The 17,440-nt window shown below is 39.6% G+C and overlaps 1 protein-coding gene across 1 annotated transcript in view; it reads right to left on the bottom strand.

Annotated features, from left to right (window-relative positions):
* Positions 1–17,440, bottom strand: part of LOC136872180 (uncharacterized) — a 421,215-nt gene that overhangs the window by 45,398 nt on the left and 358,377 nt on the right. Inside the window, exon 3 of the mRNA XM_068227461.1 lies at positions 3,215–3,381. Coding sequence (XP_068083562.1) covers positions 3,215–3,381 — 167 coding nt within the window. The remainder of the gene's footprint in view (positions 1–3,214; positions 3,382–17,440) is intronic.

Raw genomic sequence — 17,440 nt, 5'->3', positions numbered from 1 at the left:
GCACATGCCCAAATATAAAAATTGTACCCGATGCATTTACTGGACGTATTACAAAATGGCGCCTACGGAAGATAGAGGCCAGCCAAGGCAAAGAAATGTGTAGTAGGATATCGATACTTATATATGTCAGAAGGCCATGACTAACTTAAATCTACCACTATGAAGGCGGTGTACAATGGTGTAGAATCGATAGAATTGTTTTTAAAAAATAAGAAGGGTCAATCGGATTATTATAAAAAACTGACTTAAAAAATTGACCTCGTAAGGATAAGACTTCCTAAACATCGCTCTAAAAAAATAAGCAAGATTTGCAGTATCTAAGCTCAGAGGTCGGTAATATTGAAGAAAACGAAGAGATAAACGTTGAAATACAGTAAAGAAGAAATAAAATCCAGAAATTTCGAAAAGGTCGTCAAAATACTTAGACGCAAAATCGTTCGGAAACAAGAAGTTGATTGAGTCGCGAGAGCTTAAAATTGAGCTATATTCAGTGGAAATAATAGCAACGATAGCCTAAATAAAGAGGCAATCATTATAAAAATATATATATACTTCGCAGAACCATGATGAATTCACATTTTCCAGTATCGATGGATATGGTCTACTGCGTTCCTGAACAGATAATGGCTTGCTAAATCGGCATAGACCAACCTGGAGGGAGATGTCATCCTGGCAGTTAAAACCACCCGACCCGTGTGGAGGAGGTCACTCTACCCGAGATACCAGTGATGGAGAACCTGCCCAGTTCTCAATCCAAGGCCTGTGACCAGACCGAAGAGCAACTAAGGCCCGAGATATTGAATGGCGAGCTAAGTAATAGTATTAAGTAGTATAATTTCTTATGTAGAGTATTACCAGTATATGCAATAGATCTGAATAGCCTAAATGTGAGATAATTAAGTGTGCAGTGAATACAAGAAAGTGCAGTGTGAAATATTTAATACGATATCTCGTGATAGATTGGTACCGTATTTACTATATCATCTTATCCAAGGAAGTAAGAATACGATTTAAAAGTGTGACGTAGTGTAACATATGTTTCATAAAATCCCGGTTAGTTAGAAAGATCCATGAATGATGTAATACCAGTCAAACCTAGTTTACGTCACAGAGGGACGCATGTTTGAATTGGTTAAGTTAAATTACCATACTCTTTGCTGTGTTATTATATTGAAAAAAAGAGATACTGAATTTGGGGTTATGTGTTAAATTGTATGACAAAATGCGTTTTGAGGAACGAATTCTGCGCTATTGGAGTGATACGTATCGTTGTGTTTAATTAATATTGGAGGTTAAACGCGATAATTATAGATGTTAAATGAATTAAATATGGGTTGAAACGAAGGTTAGTAATGAAATAATGAAGTATATATGATACTTTAAATGTATTATTGCGCAGATTAACAGGAAGTAAAACGTATATATATATATATATATATATATATATAATGTGCGATATAGGAGCACAAGTAAAGCGACTACGGAATATAAGTATGCCCCAGGGAGGAACTATAGCAAGGTATGGACAATAAAATTACGCCTATTTTAATGAAGCGTGAAAGTGGTTTGACTATCATAACAACCGGTGATGGGTATATGAATGCATGACTGTGTCGTATTCTGAATGAATGTTAATGGCGTGGAAGATCAAACTAGGATGTAACTAGTATGGTAATGTAGTGTTGAAATATCTTAATATAGGCACTTGCTCATCCATATATGAAAAAATGCTTATTGGCTACGTGCATATTGAACTGAAATACGTTACATAAGAAATTATATAGCTAGAGTAGGGAAATTACTTGAGATTTACGTAGGATATCATCGATGCTTTGTTAATCTGAAATATTATTAGAGCGAATATTTAGCTAGGAGCCATACTTAAGTGGCAATTGGACCGAGAAGCTTAGTGCGTCATTCAATATTTCATTTTCTTCACTGTAGTCTGCACCAACGAACTCAGATAGTTTTCAATGTAACTTAGGTCACTGATATTAGTATTCAGAACACTTTTATTCATATTCAGTTCATTTCCACGATAATTTGAACAATGTAATGATTGTATTTTTGATGAGGGTGTATAATTAACACCGTGAGTGATGGAATAATTTACTGATATACCGAATTTTGACCGTGATCAGAAGACTATGATATACTGCATACTTAAATGACCAGATGTAAATTTTAATAGGACGATGAAACAAAGCAACAATTCATTTCAGGAATACGCGACCCAGAATGTTAAGATATGAAAACTTAGTTTAGGAATAAGCCAGCGCTGACTTAGAATATTTGATTTAGGAATTAGAATATTTATTTATTAGGTTGACAATTGGAAGATCATGAGCAATATTTGACATTAACCATTTCTTTCGCAAGTCTTGATAATTTAATAAATGTGTTTCTTGATTGATTTTTGATAGAATGGAATGAGTTTTCATTTGTAATGGTAGTCTGTAGTTATACTTAGTGAGTAAGGTACTCGTTATGCAGATGTGTTTGTCGAAAGGTTGACTGAAGTTTGCGTACGCGAAATCCACTACTGAGCGTTGAATTACGTAATGCTGGACCGCATATGGTGTCATTATTTTCTCTTTGAACGCACGTTAAACCAAAACATAGAAAAATTAACCATTTTTCTGGAGGCATGAATAGCCTGAGATATGTAACTGACTAGTTGGGAAAAATACTGTGGTCACCCTCACCCGTAGGGTGAAAAATATAATAACAATAATAAAATAAAAATATATATACTAATTGCATACCTTAAATAAAACGAATCTAGCCCAAGTGTCTATTGGCTGCAGCTCAAAACGCTTAAGGCTTGATGTTCAATAAACTAACCACTGAAAAGGAGTAGCCTAAGTCTAGTGGCAGCCCACGTCTTGATCCCAGCATACGCCACTGTTTTCCCCCGTAAAACGTTAGTAGAACGCTCGAAACAACTTCATCCCTCCTCGCTGTCACCAGTTTCAAATGGGCAAAATCCAGAATATTCGCATGCCACGCCACTGATTGCTGACATCCTGCGACATGGAGTATTGAATGGTTTTTCTTTCCCCCTTCAAAAATCCCACTACCTCTGACAGGTTTCAACCCGCGATCTAGAGACCTACATTCTGCCGCTGATTCACAGAAGGAACGTAAGAGATTATATCATATGAATCCAGTATTATGATTCTTAGACAGGAAAAGATATGGTGAAACACCTTACCCATTACAACAGCCTTTGTCTTCCTTGGTACGGTGGTTACGTTCTGCCACTTTTCCGACAGAGCATCCCCTGTGGAGAGATCTGCCTTGCAACTGAAAATCTGAGTACTGTAATTCAGAAGTTCTCCGTCTTCATGGGTAAGGATTAAGTTCAACTCGTCAATGGACCTGAAAGGAGAAGCAAATAACAATGTAAAGTACACCATCTTTACAGAAAATTAGAGACGAAATTTAAATTCACAAGTCATCTAACAGTAACACTGTTCATATATATATGAGAATCTGAAGTTCGATAATAACTCGACAAATTTAGTCTACATGCTTCGGAAAATATTCCATATTATTTCAAGGAGCAGTAGTTCTGCTCACGAAATAATATGTGTTCATATTTGTAATTTCGAAAGTACGATCAGAAGTCAGCTTATCGAAATAATACGATACCAATAACTAGCTCAGAAAGAAAATAGAAGCTTTTGAAATGTGGTGTTACAGAAGAATGCTGAAGGTGAGATGGATAGATCGAATTACGAATGAAGAGATACTAAATCGAATTGGTGAGAGGAGATTGTTTTGGCTAAATTTGAGGAGAAGAAGGGATAGAATGATAGGACACATCTTAAGACACTCAGGACTTGTTCAATTGGTTTTTGAGGGAAGTGTATGCCGTAAGAACGGTAGGGGTAGACCAAGGTGTGAATATGACAAGCAGATTAGAACAGATGTAGGATTCGAAAAGGTTAGCACTACCAATAACATATCTCCATCATACAGGCGAACGGGGTGCTACAGGGCGATAGCTTTGTCAGTTGCAGTTGATTTCTGCATCTATACACATGAAGTTGTAGGGGGTTCGCTGTCTGTAATTTCGTTTATTTTGCCTATTTTTAAGATGTTTATCCGTTTTAGGTCAACTCAAAACCGTATCAGTGGTTTCTAGTTTTCGTGTCTGTTTGTCCGTCTGTTCCACCATCATGGCGAAACGGCTGGATAGATCCCGACCAAACTTCATATTTAGAGTATACTCATCCAGGAGCAGGTAGAGATATGCATATGATTTAAAAATCACAGAACAGACTAGGGGTTTGTAGAAAGACCAGAACAGGATTTTTTCAATTTTCTCTTTTACTATTGATTTTCTGTAAAATCCGTAGACTAAATGTGAAACGTATCTTCACTTTAAACAGCTTTTGTTATGTACATCATTTCGCTTACTCTTCAAATGACGGAGAAAATTACTATTTTCTGCGGGTTTCATGCTCTGCATTCAGTGACCGACAACGAACCTACCGGTTACAATGGGAACGTCTCTCGCTGCTTGCCAGCAGGTAAGTAATGTAATGCCGTTTTCGTCATCATTCCTGTAAACTCGTGGTTATTCGTTAGGTAGAAGGCAAGAGAGACGCCACGCTGACATTTTGCGATGTATTTCTCTCTTTATAATGAAAACTCCCCATCTCCATTGTGAATGGCATTAGGCAAGTGAGCAGCTATCATAACATGTCTTGAAGAAAATCTGAAAATGAACTATAAGAATAAAAACATTTTAATTTTTACGGACAGCCAAGCGGCCATTAAGGCACTCGAGGGAGTCCGAATAACATCCAGAATTGTCTGGTATTGCCACTCACTTCTCCTGAAGCTCTCAAAGTACAACATTGTCAAAATAATATGGGTACCAGGGCATGCAGGAATAGAAGAAAATGAAAAGGCAGATAAACTGGCCAGGAAAGGGGCAGAAACATATTTTGTACGCCCAGAACCTGTATGCGGGATTTCCTATGGGCAAGCCGGACACTACATAGGAAAATCGGTACAAAAGAAACAAACGGAAAACTGGAAAAATACTCCAGGATACAGACTTGCAAAGGAACTGATAAAAGGACCAAACGAAAAGCATACCAAAGAACTGTTGAAACTCAGCAGAGAAAATATAAGAAGGGTAGTAAGACCGTTGACAAGACACTGCCATCTGAAAACACACCTGTATAGAATTGGAGTAATAAGAGACAACATATGTAGGAAATGCAATGAAGCAGAGGAATCAGCTGAACACATACTTTTCGAATGTGAGGCGCTGGGTAGAATCAGATTCTCCACTTAGGACTACCAGGTGAAGAGAGAGACAAAAATCCAAGAAGACCCAATAAGAACAACCTGCAGCTTTGAAAAGGGAGCAAGTATATCTAGGTGGGAATGAAGGAAAACATTGGTAGCAAAAGATCTTAGAGGTCGACGCTAATTAGGAACTAATATTTAGAGACGCCGTGAAGAAAAGAAGAAGAGGCAAAGTGAGCCTGCCGTTATAGTAGAAACTCCCGAATTCGTTTGTGAACAGAAGTAGGAAAAGTGGCCTGGCATTATCATCAAAACTTCCCAACGCGCACCGTAGACTACATCGGAAGCAACGTATGCGGTCGTCCCCGTGGTTTTTCTCGGATAACGATAAGAGACATGCAGTTTAATATAATCTATTTCACTGCGTGAATAGTAATTTACGTACAAATCCATACACAATATAGAACACCGTAGCGAAAGCACGGGTACAATTACTAACAAATTATTTTTTCTGTGTTATGCTTTAGTCTATTTCAATTCAAAATGAATGTGCGATTCTACTACACTTTATTCATTCTTATTTTACTGTTGGCTCCATGCAAATATAATTTTTAGTTTCACGTTAATATACTCCTTTTGATGAATGTACTTATATTTTGTCTTTCTTCAGAACACTACAAAAGGCTTTTTCAAAAATGTATAAACGCTAACAATGCTAAATTTTAGACTTCAAAACGCAAAAATATTACCAACCCGACATATAATCTTTCTTGTACATCTTGAATAAGTTGTACCTAGGTCTACCAGCAAAAGAATGGAACAAAAAGTGACGATGTTAATTACTTTCATGTTCTTGCGGTGGTGACTATTGTTTTAAGAGGAAGTACAACTAGGAACCAATCAGAGAGAAAAATGGAAGAGATCCGACACGTCGAAAAATGAAGGTATCGGCCAAAGAAAGACAAAGGCTATATAGGGTGTGAAAATGAAAGACACCATAGGTCTTGGGAATCTAATACCGTCGGGGTCGGAAGTAACCAAGAGTTGACCGATGGAGGTCGGATATGATAGATGCAAGTGGGGAGCCTGGCACAAGTAAGTGGAAGCAATGCTAGGACACAAAAGGTCCCCGTGGTCGCCAACCCACGCTACCAGGTTAAGTGCCCCTAGGGCTTTCATGTTCTTTTATAACAATAAAATTCACTGGTTCTTACCGAAAGGAATGGATTAATTTACGGCTACTGAATGATTACTGAAATTAAATGTAATAAGCGAGAACTCAAGCCTGTAACATATTATGTTAAAATTACGTTTAATTGAACATGTTATTTATGATTGCTTCTGATATAAGGAGAGAGGGGAACATTTTATGTAGCTATTTAAGGGAGTATTTAGATTTTATGGGACATGTATGTGGATTCTCGGGCCGACGAAAGCATCGATATCACGAAGGAAGTGTTCTGATTAACTGGAAATAATATTACGGTTCAGTGTTTGGAAACTTAATATGTCGAACTTGTTTCTAAGAAAACGTATAAACTTATTATTGCCACAAAAATATATTAATGTATGAGGAAATGGCAGCTTAATACATGCGATACATAGTAATCGCTGTTCATTGAGCGTGATGCACCATCTACAGTGTCCAGAATAGAATGCGTGAGCAGGAGTTTCACATCCCAATTCAACAATCCTCCGGTAGGAAGCAACATAATGTACGAGAGAAACTTAGTTCCTTTTTGTTACCACTTTGTTCCTTAGTGTAACATAATTTTAAGTTCTGGTAGGAAATAAAGGGATTGGAAAAAGCCTTCATTCTGCTCTATAATCACAACACATTCGATGCACAGTCAACATCAAGACACGACAGAAACATTCTATCGTTGAACAGATCGCTTACTGTGCAGTCCGCATTCAGTTAATATAAGAAGAGTTTTCGCTATACCCCGTTGACACAGCACGCGTCCGTAAGGATTCCGGGGGCGATCAGGCATGCTGACTCTCTGGATGGTTGCCACGGGTGATGACGGGGAGGGGCCATCACTACGGGGAAGCCTGCTGCGATAGCAGATGGTACTTCTCCGCTGTACCTGTAAATATCGTCGGGGTGACAGCCGAACTCGACACGAGGTCTCTGCTCCACAGAACAGCGGTTTTCTCTGTTTGGGGATTCAGTCCCGAGTTTCGAGAACGACTGAAACTTCGGAGATATTAACAAATACGCGGGATGAGGTGCGCGTCCGAAAGGATTCCGGGGGCGACAAAGCGCATCGACTTTCTGGATGGTCGCCACGGGTGATGGCGGGGAGGGGCCATCACCTCTACGAAAGCTTCCTGCGTTAGGTGAAGGAAGGAAGACACCCTCATCGTATTTAGTGGTGTTCTTGGAGTGACAGCCGAACTCCAGACGAGGTCAAGGACTGTTGATCTGTTTTGAGGATCAGTCTGTGACCGAGTCGCGGGGACGACTCAAGCCTCGAAGACATCATAAAATAAGTATTAGGTACGGTGCGCGTTCGAAAGGAGACAAAGCTCATCCCCACCTCCAACTCTCTGAATTGTAGCCACCATTGCAACTTGCTGTATAAGTCAGGTCAAGACGTTACGAATTCTCCTAGGTTAATTGGTTATGCTCTCATAACCTACTTCCAAATTGGCATTCGAAAACATTCTGAGGGCAAAAAACAAACAGAAAAAGAAAACACTTCTGAATCTCTAGATCATCTCCACGGGTAAGGGCGGGAACCACCTTGACAATGAAGACAGGTATCAGAGTACCTTTCTTTGATAGCTTTCAGATAGATCTGCTGAAAGATGTTGCGTAAAATGTTTCTTCAATGCTTTTCTCTGCTCTAGTTGTTGTTGTTGCTGCTGCTGTTGCTCTTCGTGGATTTATCACATACTACAAATGCGACAGATGGACCTAGGATAAATTCTTCCCAGTATCTGACAAGAGAGAAGAAACGTGCGGCGAATCAACAAAATGACGCATGTTCAGCTGCTCTGAAGAGATTCAGTTGTAAATTTTGGTATCAATGGATGGTCATAAAATCTATGTATGGATAATTTTGTCTATCCCTATGATATTCGCTAAATAAAATTCAACACCACAGTTCTTAAACGCAGTATTCTTTAATATTCAAATATAGAAGACTAAATATATTTACACTAACTGTACTACCCGTAGTATATATGATGGGTTGTAGAAAAACTCACAACCGTTGGGTTAACAGGAGATTTAAGATAATACCCATCTCCCATAATCTCGAAAACCATAGATCCGGGAGAGGGTATTGATTATTTTAATCTCAATTCGATACATGCAGTTTACAAAACTGAATATCGCATAACTGAAAAACATGCAGTAAAGACACAAAAAAGTATAAGTTCCCGAAACTGTCATTACCTTGAGCTGGTGGACCTCCTGAAGATGGATGAGGCAGTCTCCGCCTCCGTTGTGTACACACTCCAGACAGGAACGATCACAAAGACAACATGGCTCACCAGCCCTCGGCTTTTACAGCTGAGAGGAAAGTTCCAGAAAACTCTGGGCCAAGGCCCTGACACACCCCCAATTCTTATTGGTAATTTTAATATATATCAAAAAATTTTGATTGGTAGATAAATAAATGTACGAAATTTTTCATGGGCCAACGCCTTATTTTTTTCTTTTTTGCTAGGGGCTTTACGTCGCACCGACACAGATAGGTCTTATGGCGACGATGGGATAGCAAAGGCCTAGGAGTTGGAAGGAAGCAGCCGTGGCCTTAATTAAGGTACAGCCCCAGCATTCGCCTGGTGTGAAAATGGGAAACCACGCCAACGCCTTAAGTTGGCGGGAAGAGATAGAAGTGTTGATGATATTTGAACATAAAAAACAAACACTAAACATTCCAGTTTAGGAAACCTCAACACACAAAATTTATCTTGAATTTTAGTAGTTCATTTTCACCCCAGAGGGCACAACCTAAGTTGATAGTAGATACATCTGTCAAAAAATGTCCAAACTTCTTGTACTAGTAGTACCCCCGGTACAATAATAATAATAATAATAATAATAATAATAATAATAATAATAATAATAATAATAATAATAATAATAATAATAATAATAATAATAATAATAATAATAATAATAATTGTTACCAAGTTTTTGTGGATCGCAGAGAGGTGAAAGAAGGTGCGGGCTGAATGGGTCTATCTACTATATCAAAGATTAACTTAAAACTTTAAATAAAGGTTATATTTCTTTTCAAATCACAAACTTAAGAAAACTTTTCACTTAGTGAAATATAAAGGTTACAGGTACAAATAGCAGTTTGGAAATTACAAGTGCTGAGCTTCCAGCTCCAAATTTACAAGTTTACAACATCGCAAATGTTGCGTTTAGTTGGACAAGGAGAGAATCTCCCAATTCAAGAGCACTTTGCTCCAAAGGTTACAAATACGGCTTACCAAAGGCCCCACGCAATATTACACAAAAACCAGAGTTTACAATCTCTCCGAATTCAACAAAGGAGACTGGCTCCCAATTTTTTACAGTCTACTCAAGGCAGCATTACCAAAACATCTTACAAATTCCTGGCCTCTCTAGGCCCAACCTACAATTTGCAATATTGTACACAGGGGTATCTATTACCCAAACTACTGGGCCTTCGTGGAAAGAAGAACAGGTTAAATTACTGGCCCAAACACAAAAGGTATGGCGGCGTACACCCGCGCTCCTAGAAAATTAAGTATAAAACCCTAATTGGGCTCGCGGCCCGATGATGCAGAGGCTAATTCCAAGCTACTAGAAAGAAGGTTAATTTAATGCTTTACAGAAAAGAGAAACAGTTACAAAATCGTACTCACCTCAAGATAAATTGAAGGGAAACTCGAGAGGGTAACACAATCTCTATCCCCGATTTACAGTTAAAGATGTTTATGAAGTTTACATTAGAAAAGAATGATGTTACATTTCAGAAATGAGATGGTTACATAGTTAAAGTTTAGAACCTTCCCCTCGGATAAGTTGGCGGAGATAGCTACAGAGAGAGAAAACTGGTGGCCATTACCTGGGCTGGTGTACTGCCTGGCGAAGAATGAGGCGCCCCGCCTCTTGTCTTAACACCCACACTCAGTAAGACGACGATCAATAAGATGAGGTGACTTGAAAAAGCCGCAGTTTATATACCTGAGGGGACGGGTCAAGAAGGTTCTGGACTAAATCTGGACACACCCTCTCATTTTTATTGGCCGAATAAAAAGGTACAAGCAACCTATTATTGGCTGAAAAATAATTACAGAAAATTTGTGATTGGCCAGATTCAAAAGCTGGCGGAATGAGAAAGAAGTGTTGCAAACCTTGAAATATAGAAATAAATGAAAGTAAGTTTAGTTGTGAAAACCTATAAACACAAAACTTCTTTAAATCACTAATTCTTCTACCTTGCACCAGAGTGCATTACCTCAGTTTTCTGTGATGATATCTATGGAGAAAAGTTCAAACTTCTTGACGTAAACCAAAACAAAACAAATAAATCCAGTGAGTTTAGGCAACTTCAAAATAACACATTACTCAATGATTGTTGATGGCTCTTTCACGTTTTGTTTGATATATGGAGTCCCTTAAGGCGCTTCTTTTAAATGTGCGGTGTTGAGGTGTACCTCCCGGTACAATAATAATAATAATAATAATAATAATAATAATAATAATAATAATAATAATAATAATAATAATAATAATATCTAGTGGCATGGTAATGGGAGTAATTAATTGTGTAAGAGACCAAAATTACATGGGGAAGGGGCCATGATAACCGAGAGATATTGTCGCTGGTTTTTCACCTGGTGGCTGCGGATCGAATCACAGTGAATGCATATGGGATTTTTGAAATTAAATATCACTTCCTGTGGTTTGGATTCCACGTATAACGGAAGGTTCCTAGCTATAATCATGGTATCAACACCGAATATATTTTTTTTAATTGGATCAGGATGTCTTAAGATAAAAGCAAAGTGTATGCATATTCGGTTCTTAGAGGGGTGTAGTGGTCAGTTCCATACCAGGAATTACACTGGTATTCCCTTCTGTCCACAGCTAAGAGAACCCATGGCTTCGTGTTTTGACAAGGCAATCTCCATATGAAGGTAACAATGAGCGTTATTTTTGGCGATAAGTTTTTTCTATTTTGGGGGTAAGAAGTATCTGATATTGGTGGTATCACGCGTAATCTGTCAAATAAGCCATGTTAATATCGTTGTAAGTGACTGTATCAGATTAACTAAATTAAGTCGGGCGCCAACTTCATGTATATAGCAGGCAACCGTTCAATAAAGTAGAATGCCTACTGTTCGATACAGAAAAAAAGAGGAAAACATTGGCACAACAGGAATTTGGCTAATAATAATTGATAATGCCTTTGGGAAAGGTTAACGACGGATCCCATTACTATTTATCAGACCGGGATCATTATTCTCTCAGATCTGATAGCACCTTTAATAGTCCCCACGAGAATGAGTGAATACAATTTCATTCCTACAATAGAACCTGGAGCCTATCAGATGATATCTACAAGGCGAAAGAGAGAGAGAGATGGCTACAGACTAAAGCAGCAAGTTAAAAATACACATTGCACAGTGTTAATACTAATACAATAATCATAACGTCGTAAATAGTCCTTGATAGAATTTGCTGTATCCAGCTCATACAAAGAAGGGGACTTCAAGGGCCCTGGGACCGCTACGGTAGCTGTGAAGCCCCTTCAGGAACTCTGAAAAGCGGTGGCAAAAGGGGCTCTGGTTAAGACGCAGCAGGTCGTTATGCTACTTAGGTTCCAAAATGGGTAAAAAAAAAAAAAGGTACATAAATGCAATGTAAATTTTAATCTTATACCAGTCGTATAGTATTATTTGAATAATTTGACATACTGTATATGAGTTGACTATGTTTGTAAGTACAGGAGATATTATAAGTAGAATTTTGTAAACAATATACATTTATTAAGTATGAGCTGTGTGTTTAAATTGTATAATATTGTATTGTAGAAAAATTTTCTTCTTCTCTTGTTAATTTAAAATTTAGTGCTTGGCAATAATGTATTTTAGTGTACCATTTGCCACCGAGGTAGACACCTCATTTGCAAATAAAGAGATTTTGATTTGATTTGATTTGATTTGATGCTTAAGGGACGTAGCCACTAACAACAGGAGATGCTGAAATATTGAATATACTTCTGCGAAAAAAGTACGCCGTAGAATAATAGCCCTACTCCAGCGAGTGGGGTGTGGTGTGGAATTGAACCAATTTGTTACTTTCACTGAGCCTGTCTCAGTCTCTCCTTGCCTTTGACAAAATGAAACTGACTGAGAATGTCATTCCTTACGCAGCCTTCTTATGAATAACGTGAAAACCTCGCTCACAGGGACAGTTGGTGGCTGCATGTCAGTAGGTTTGGCAAACTGATGCCGACCCCGCGGTGTAGGGGTAGCGTGCCTGCATCTTACCCGGATGCCTCGGGTTCAATTCCCGGCCAGGACACGGATTTTTACTTGGATCTCAGGGCTGGTTCGAGGTACATATAGCCTACATATAGATTACAATTGAGGTGCTATCTGACGGTGGAATAACGGCCTCCTCACGATTCGTCGTGCTGACCACACGACACCTCATGATCTTCAGGCCTTCCGGCTGTGCAGCAGTCGCAGTTACGCCATGGGGTTTCGTTTGGTTTGGTTTGGTTTGGTTTGGTTTGGTTTGGTTTGGTTTGGGAAACTGATATGTAATAGCAACTTCTGACTCGGTGAGTAAGCTACTCCTCATTTCCCAGGTACGCCTTTTGAGGCTTCTGTAGTAGTTGATTGCAGAAGCGTTGAGAATCCAACTAGCCTTCAGGCTGACTAGTCAACACACACAGAGTATCCACCCATCAACAGAAGAGTAAAACAAGGACGGATGTCTATGTGGTACGGATGAGTAATACAGGGATATATATTAAAAAAATGATATTACGCGGAAATCCTGGTGGAAAAAGAGGACAAGGTTGAGCGACAACCAGATGGCTACAGTAGATGCAGTCGAGGAAGATTAAGTAAAATACGATACAAGAATTGGAAAGTATTCACATAAGATATGGTTAAGGGAATGGCAGAAGAGGCCACGGTTTTCCGAGTACTTTACAGCCAAATAAGAAGAAGAAGAGCAGGAAGAAGGATTGTTTGGTATTTTTTTAACGTCGCACTAATACATCGACGGTTTTCGGTGTCGCAAGGATGGGAAAGTGATAAGATTGGATGGTAGCATCCGTAGCCTTAATTAAGGTTCAGTTCCGGGATTTGCCTGGAGTGAAAACTTGAAACCACGGAAAACCATCTTCAGGGTTGCTGATGGTTGGATCTGAATCCGCCATATTCCGAATGCAAGCTCACAGCTACGCAACGCAAACTGCACGGCCAACTCACTCGGAAGAATAAGAAGAAGACTGGTCTACATTAAGTTCCATTTTTCCAAATTTTGTCTGAAAATGAAATAACAATGAAAATCCACAGCCTGTTTCCAGTCACTCGACCGGGTCCGGATTTTGTTTTTTTGTTTACTAATGCGACACTCTGTATTTTCGATGTGTCCAAACTAGTGTAAAATTGCTAAGTGCTTAACATCATTTCAACTACGGTAGAAATGGTCTTAAAAGTGCTCAGAAGTTTGCCATGTACGGAGTTTTTTGAAATCTTCTGATACACGTCACATACAGTAGCTCTCACAGGATTCGTAAATATCAGCCGAGCCACTCATCCGCCAAGAGGAGGGATGTTCGAACTCTTCTTCTACATCTTCAGTTATGAGACTGTCGGTAGAAATTTCAATGACTCCAAACTGACATCCGCCAACATTAAAAAAAAATGCTACGTGTTGACCCAGATTTGAACCACAGTTTCTTCGCAGAAGTGGACTATGCAGCTAATGTACTATATACACTGGTATGCTGCAACCAATCCTCGGTCAATGAATCTGTGTCGCTGAAACCACACAATAAAATGAGTCGATAATTCTGTTTCCAATATGCAAATCTCTATTTATGATGGAAATATTCATAAACTACGCTAATCGAGCTTTGCAACCAAAAAGTAAACAGATCTACCAAACGGCAGTTAAAGCAACACTGTCAAATACAGAACATTATATTAGAAATAATATACGAAAGCTCTTCATGAAGCGGTCGATTTTTATGAGGTTTTCGAAGCTGGTCCAAAATAATTATTCAGTATACTGATGATGATGATGATGCTTGTTGTTTTAAGGGGCATAACATCGAAGGTCATCGGCCCCTAATGGTACGAAATGAAATAACCAAAATTTTAAAGGCATCCACTGACCAAAATAAAAATAAAAAACGTCATGAAGAATGAATGGATGGATGGACAGGAACCCAACAAAACAAAAAAGAACTAACAAAAACCAGTGGATCAGACTCAAAACAGATCGAAAATAACATTATTACCGACCAAGGAACCACTTATAAAGCAAAATGATGCTTGGTGTCTAAAGGGGTGCAAAATCCACGTCTAAGGCCCCACAGAATGGTACATGTCGCGAGTAAAATAGAACCATGGTACGTGTCATGTTGGGGTATTAATCAGAAGTAGCGAAGACTCACGGTGTTCCACAAAAGATGGTACTACTCACAAGTATTGCAATACGTACAAGTAACGCAGACCTATGGTGTAACTCACACAATGGCGCAACTCATAGCCAACGCAAACCGAGAAGGTTCCCCACCTAGGTGTACTAAACACGGGCGCCGGTATTCCCGTGGTGTTCCTCACATAGTGGGTACTAATCACAGGCAACGCAGACCCACGGTGCTGCTCATATAGTGGTACAACTCACAGGCTACGCCCAGACTCGCGGTGTTGCTCACATGGGTACGACGCACGGGTACTGGAATCCACCAGGCCAGGCTTTTTTTAACTCCTACTAATCACAAACCTATTTCGTACCGAATTTAGTGGTACTACTCGCAAGTACAGGCAACCCATGGTGTTCCCCGCGTGATGGTACAATTCAAAATTAGTTTCATGGTTCTAATTCAGTCAGCCCTTGGTCGCCCCTTTTAGTCGCCTCTTACGACAGGCAGGGGATACCGCGGGTGTATTCTACATGTGCGTCCCCCACCCGCAGGGGGTAGTGTGTTTGGTCCGCGAGAGGTATTTTATTTCCCTCAAGTCCGCCGGCAAGCCGGTTAGGACCCCCCTATCCGCCACCTGGGACGCGCCACGTGGGAGTATCACCTCTCCCCCTGCTACGCCTGCGTAGCAGGTTCGTGGTATTCAGTATACAGAGTGGTCGGATATAACGTGAACTCTGTCGAAAGAGAGACGTTTTGGAGAGAAGATAGTGAGTAAATAACAATGTTATCAAGCACAGCTGATTCAAGAATAATCCTTAAGTTATATAAAAATCACAGAATCACAGAACCAAGATTAGACATGATAGGTTTTTGAATGTTACGGTTATATTATCTACGCTCTAAATCCTATAGATAAAATCATTTGCCGTATTATCCATTCTTGAAAATAAAATGTGTCTATATTCTTCGATATCCAGAGAGGAAAATCATCATCTTGGCATGTAGGTTGTAAGTAAGAAGATAATGGTTGTATTTGAAGTACTACTGAAAAACGAACTAGAACTAGTTACAAGGAATTTATAAGTCATAATTTTCCAATTGATAAGGAATAAGAGAGTTTGGTCTAATTCTTTACACTAGCTAGTAGTACTTCAAACAGCCTCCGTGGCTCAGGCGGCCGGCTTCTCAGCGCTGGGTTCCGTGGTTCAAATCCCGGTCAATCCATGTGAGATTTGTGCTGGACAAAGCGAAGGCGCAGCAGGTTTTTCTCCGGGTACTCCGATTTTCCCTGTCATCTTTCATTCCAGCAACACTCTCCACTATTATTTCGCTTCATTAATCATTGCTCCAGAGGAGTATGACAGGCTTCGGCAACCGGCACAATTACTATCCTCGCCGCTGGGTGTGGCTTCTTTCATTCCATTCCTGAACCGGTCGAATGACTGGAAACATGCTGTGGATTTTCATTTTTCGGCAGTACTTCAAAGGCAACCGTTATCTACTTACTTAAGGCCCACTGATGTTTGGGACATCACTGCATGTTTTCAATTATTGAACTATATAATTAATTGATAAGAAGTATGTATTTAATCACTGATAGGTCATGTTTAAATATATATATATATATATATATATATGGAAGATAAAAACCCTATATATGTATATATATATATAGGGTTTTTATCTTCCATTTCAATCATCATTTCATTTCTTTGTATCGCGGCTATAACGTATTCTGAACGAACAAATTATTGGGTAAAGTATTTCAACATCATCCATATTTATAACTTGCAGTAAATTTTCCAATAGCCGTTGTGAGGTGACCGAAGTCAGCAGCCTAATTTCAGCCCATTTCCAGGAAAAGTACGCCATCTAGGTTACGAGAGACCTCACCCTCTCTACCTCATGAAGAGACAGTTGATACATTATAAACGCCCACTTTTCGAACTTCGCTACCTGACGCTTTATTTCAGCGGGAAAGTTCAGCCTATGTGAATGAACGTAATGAAGCAACGTGATGGATTCACAGCATTACATAGGAGAAGAGATGAGACCTCGAATCTTACTGGACCATGTGATATGGCTGATGGAAGGAGACTTTTGAACGGATATACTTCGAAGACAAGAGCTGGAGAGGATATTCTGATTCTGATTCTCACTCTTGCTAGTTGCTTTACGTCGCACCGACACAGATAGGTCTTATGGCGACGATGGGATGGGAAAGGCCTAGGAGTTGGAAGGAAGCGGCCGTGGCCTTAATTAAGGTACAGCCCCAGCATTTGCCTGGTGTGAAAATGGGAAACCACGGAAAACCATCTTCAGGGCTGCCGACAGTGGGATTCGAACCCACTATCTCCCGGATGCAAGCTCACAACCGCGTGTCCCTGAGCGCACGGCCAACTCGCCCGATTCTCACTCTTGGAAGACACTCTTACTACGATTCTACGTCTGCACATCGGAGAAGATTTTAACTTAGTTCACTTCGCATCTGAGTATATACTACTCAAAAGTTACTCTCATTGGGACTTGTTATCTCAATGACGAGAGGTAGTCAACGGGAGACC

Source organism: Anabrus simplex, chromosome 4 (assembly GCF_040414725.1).
Source record: "Anabrus simplex isolate iqAnaSimp1 chromosome 4, ASM4041472v1, whole genome shotgun sequence".
NCBI classification, from domain to species: Eukaryota; Metazoa; Arthropoda; class Insecta; order Orthoptera; family Tettigoniidae; genus Anabrus; species Anabrus simplex.
This window is presented reverse-complemented; position numbering and strand designations above follow the sequence as displayed.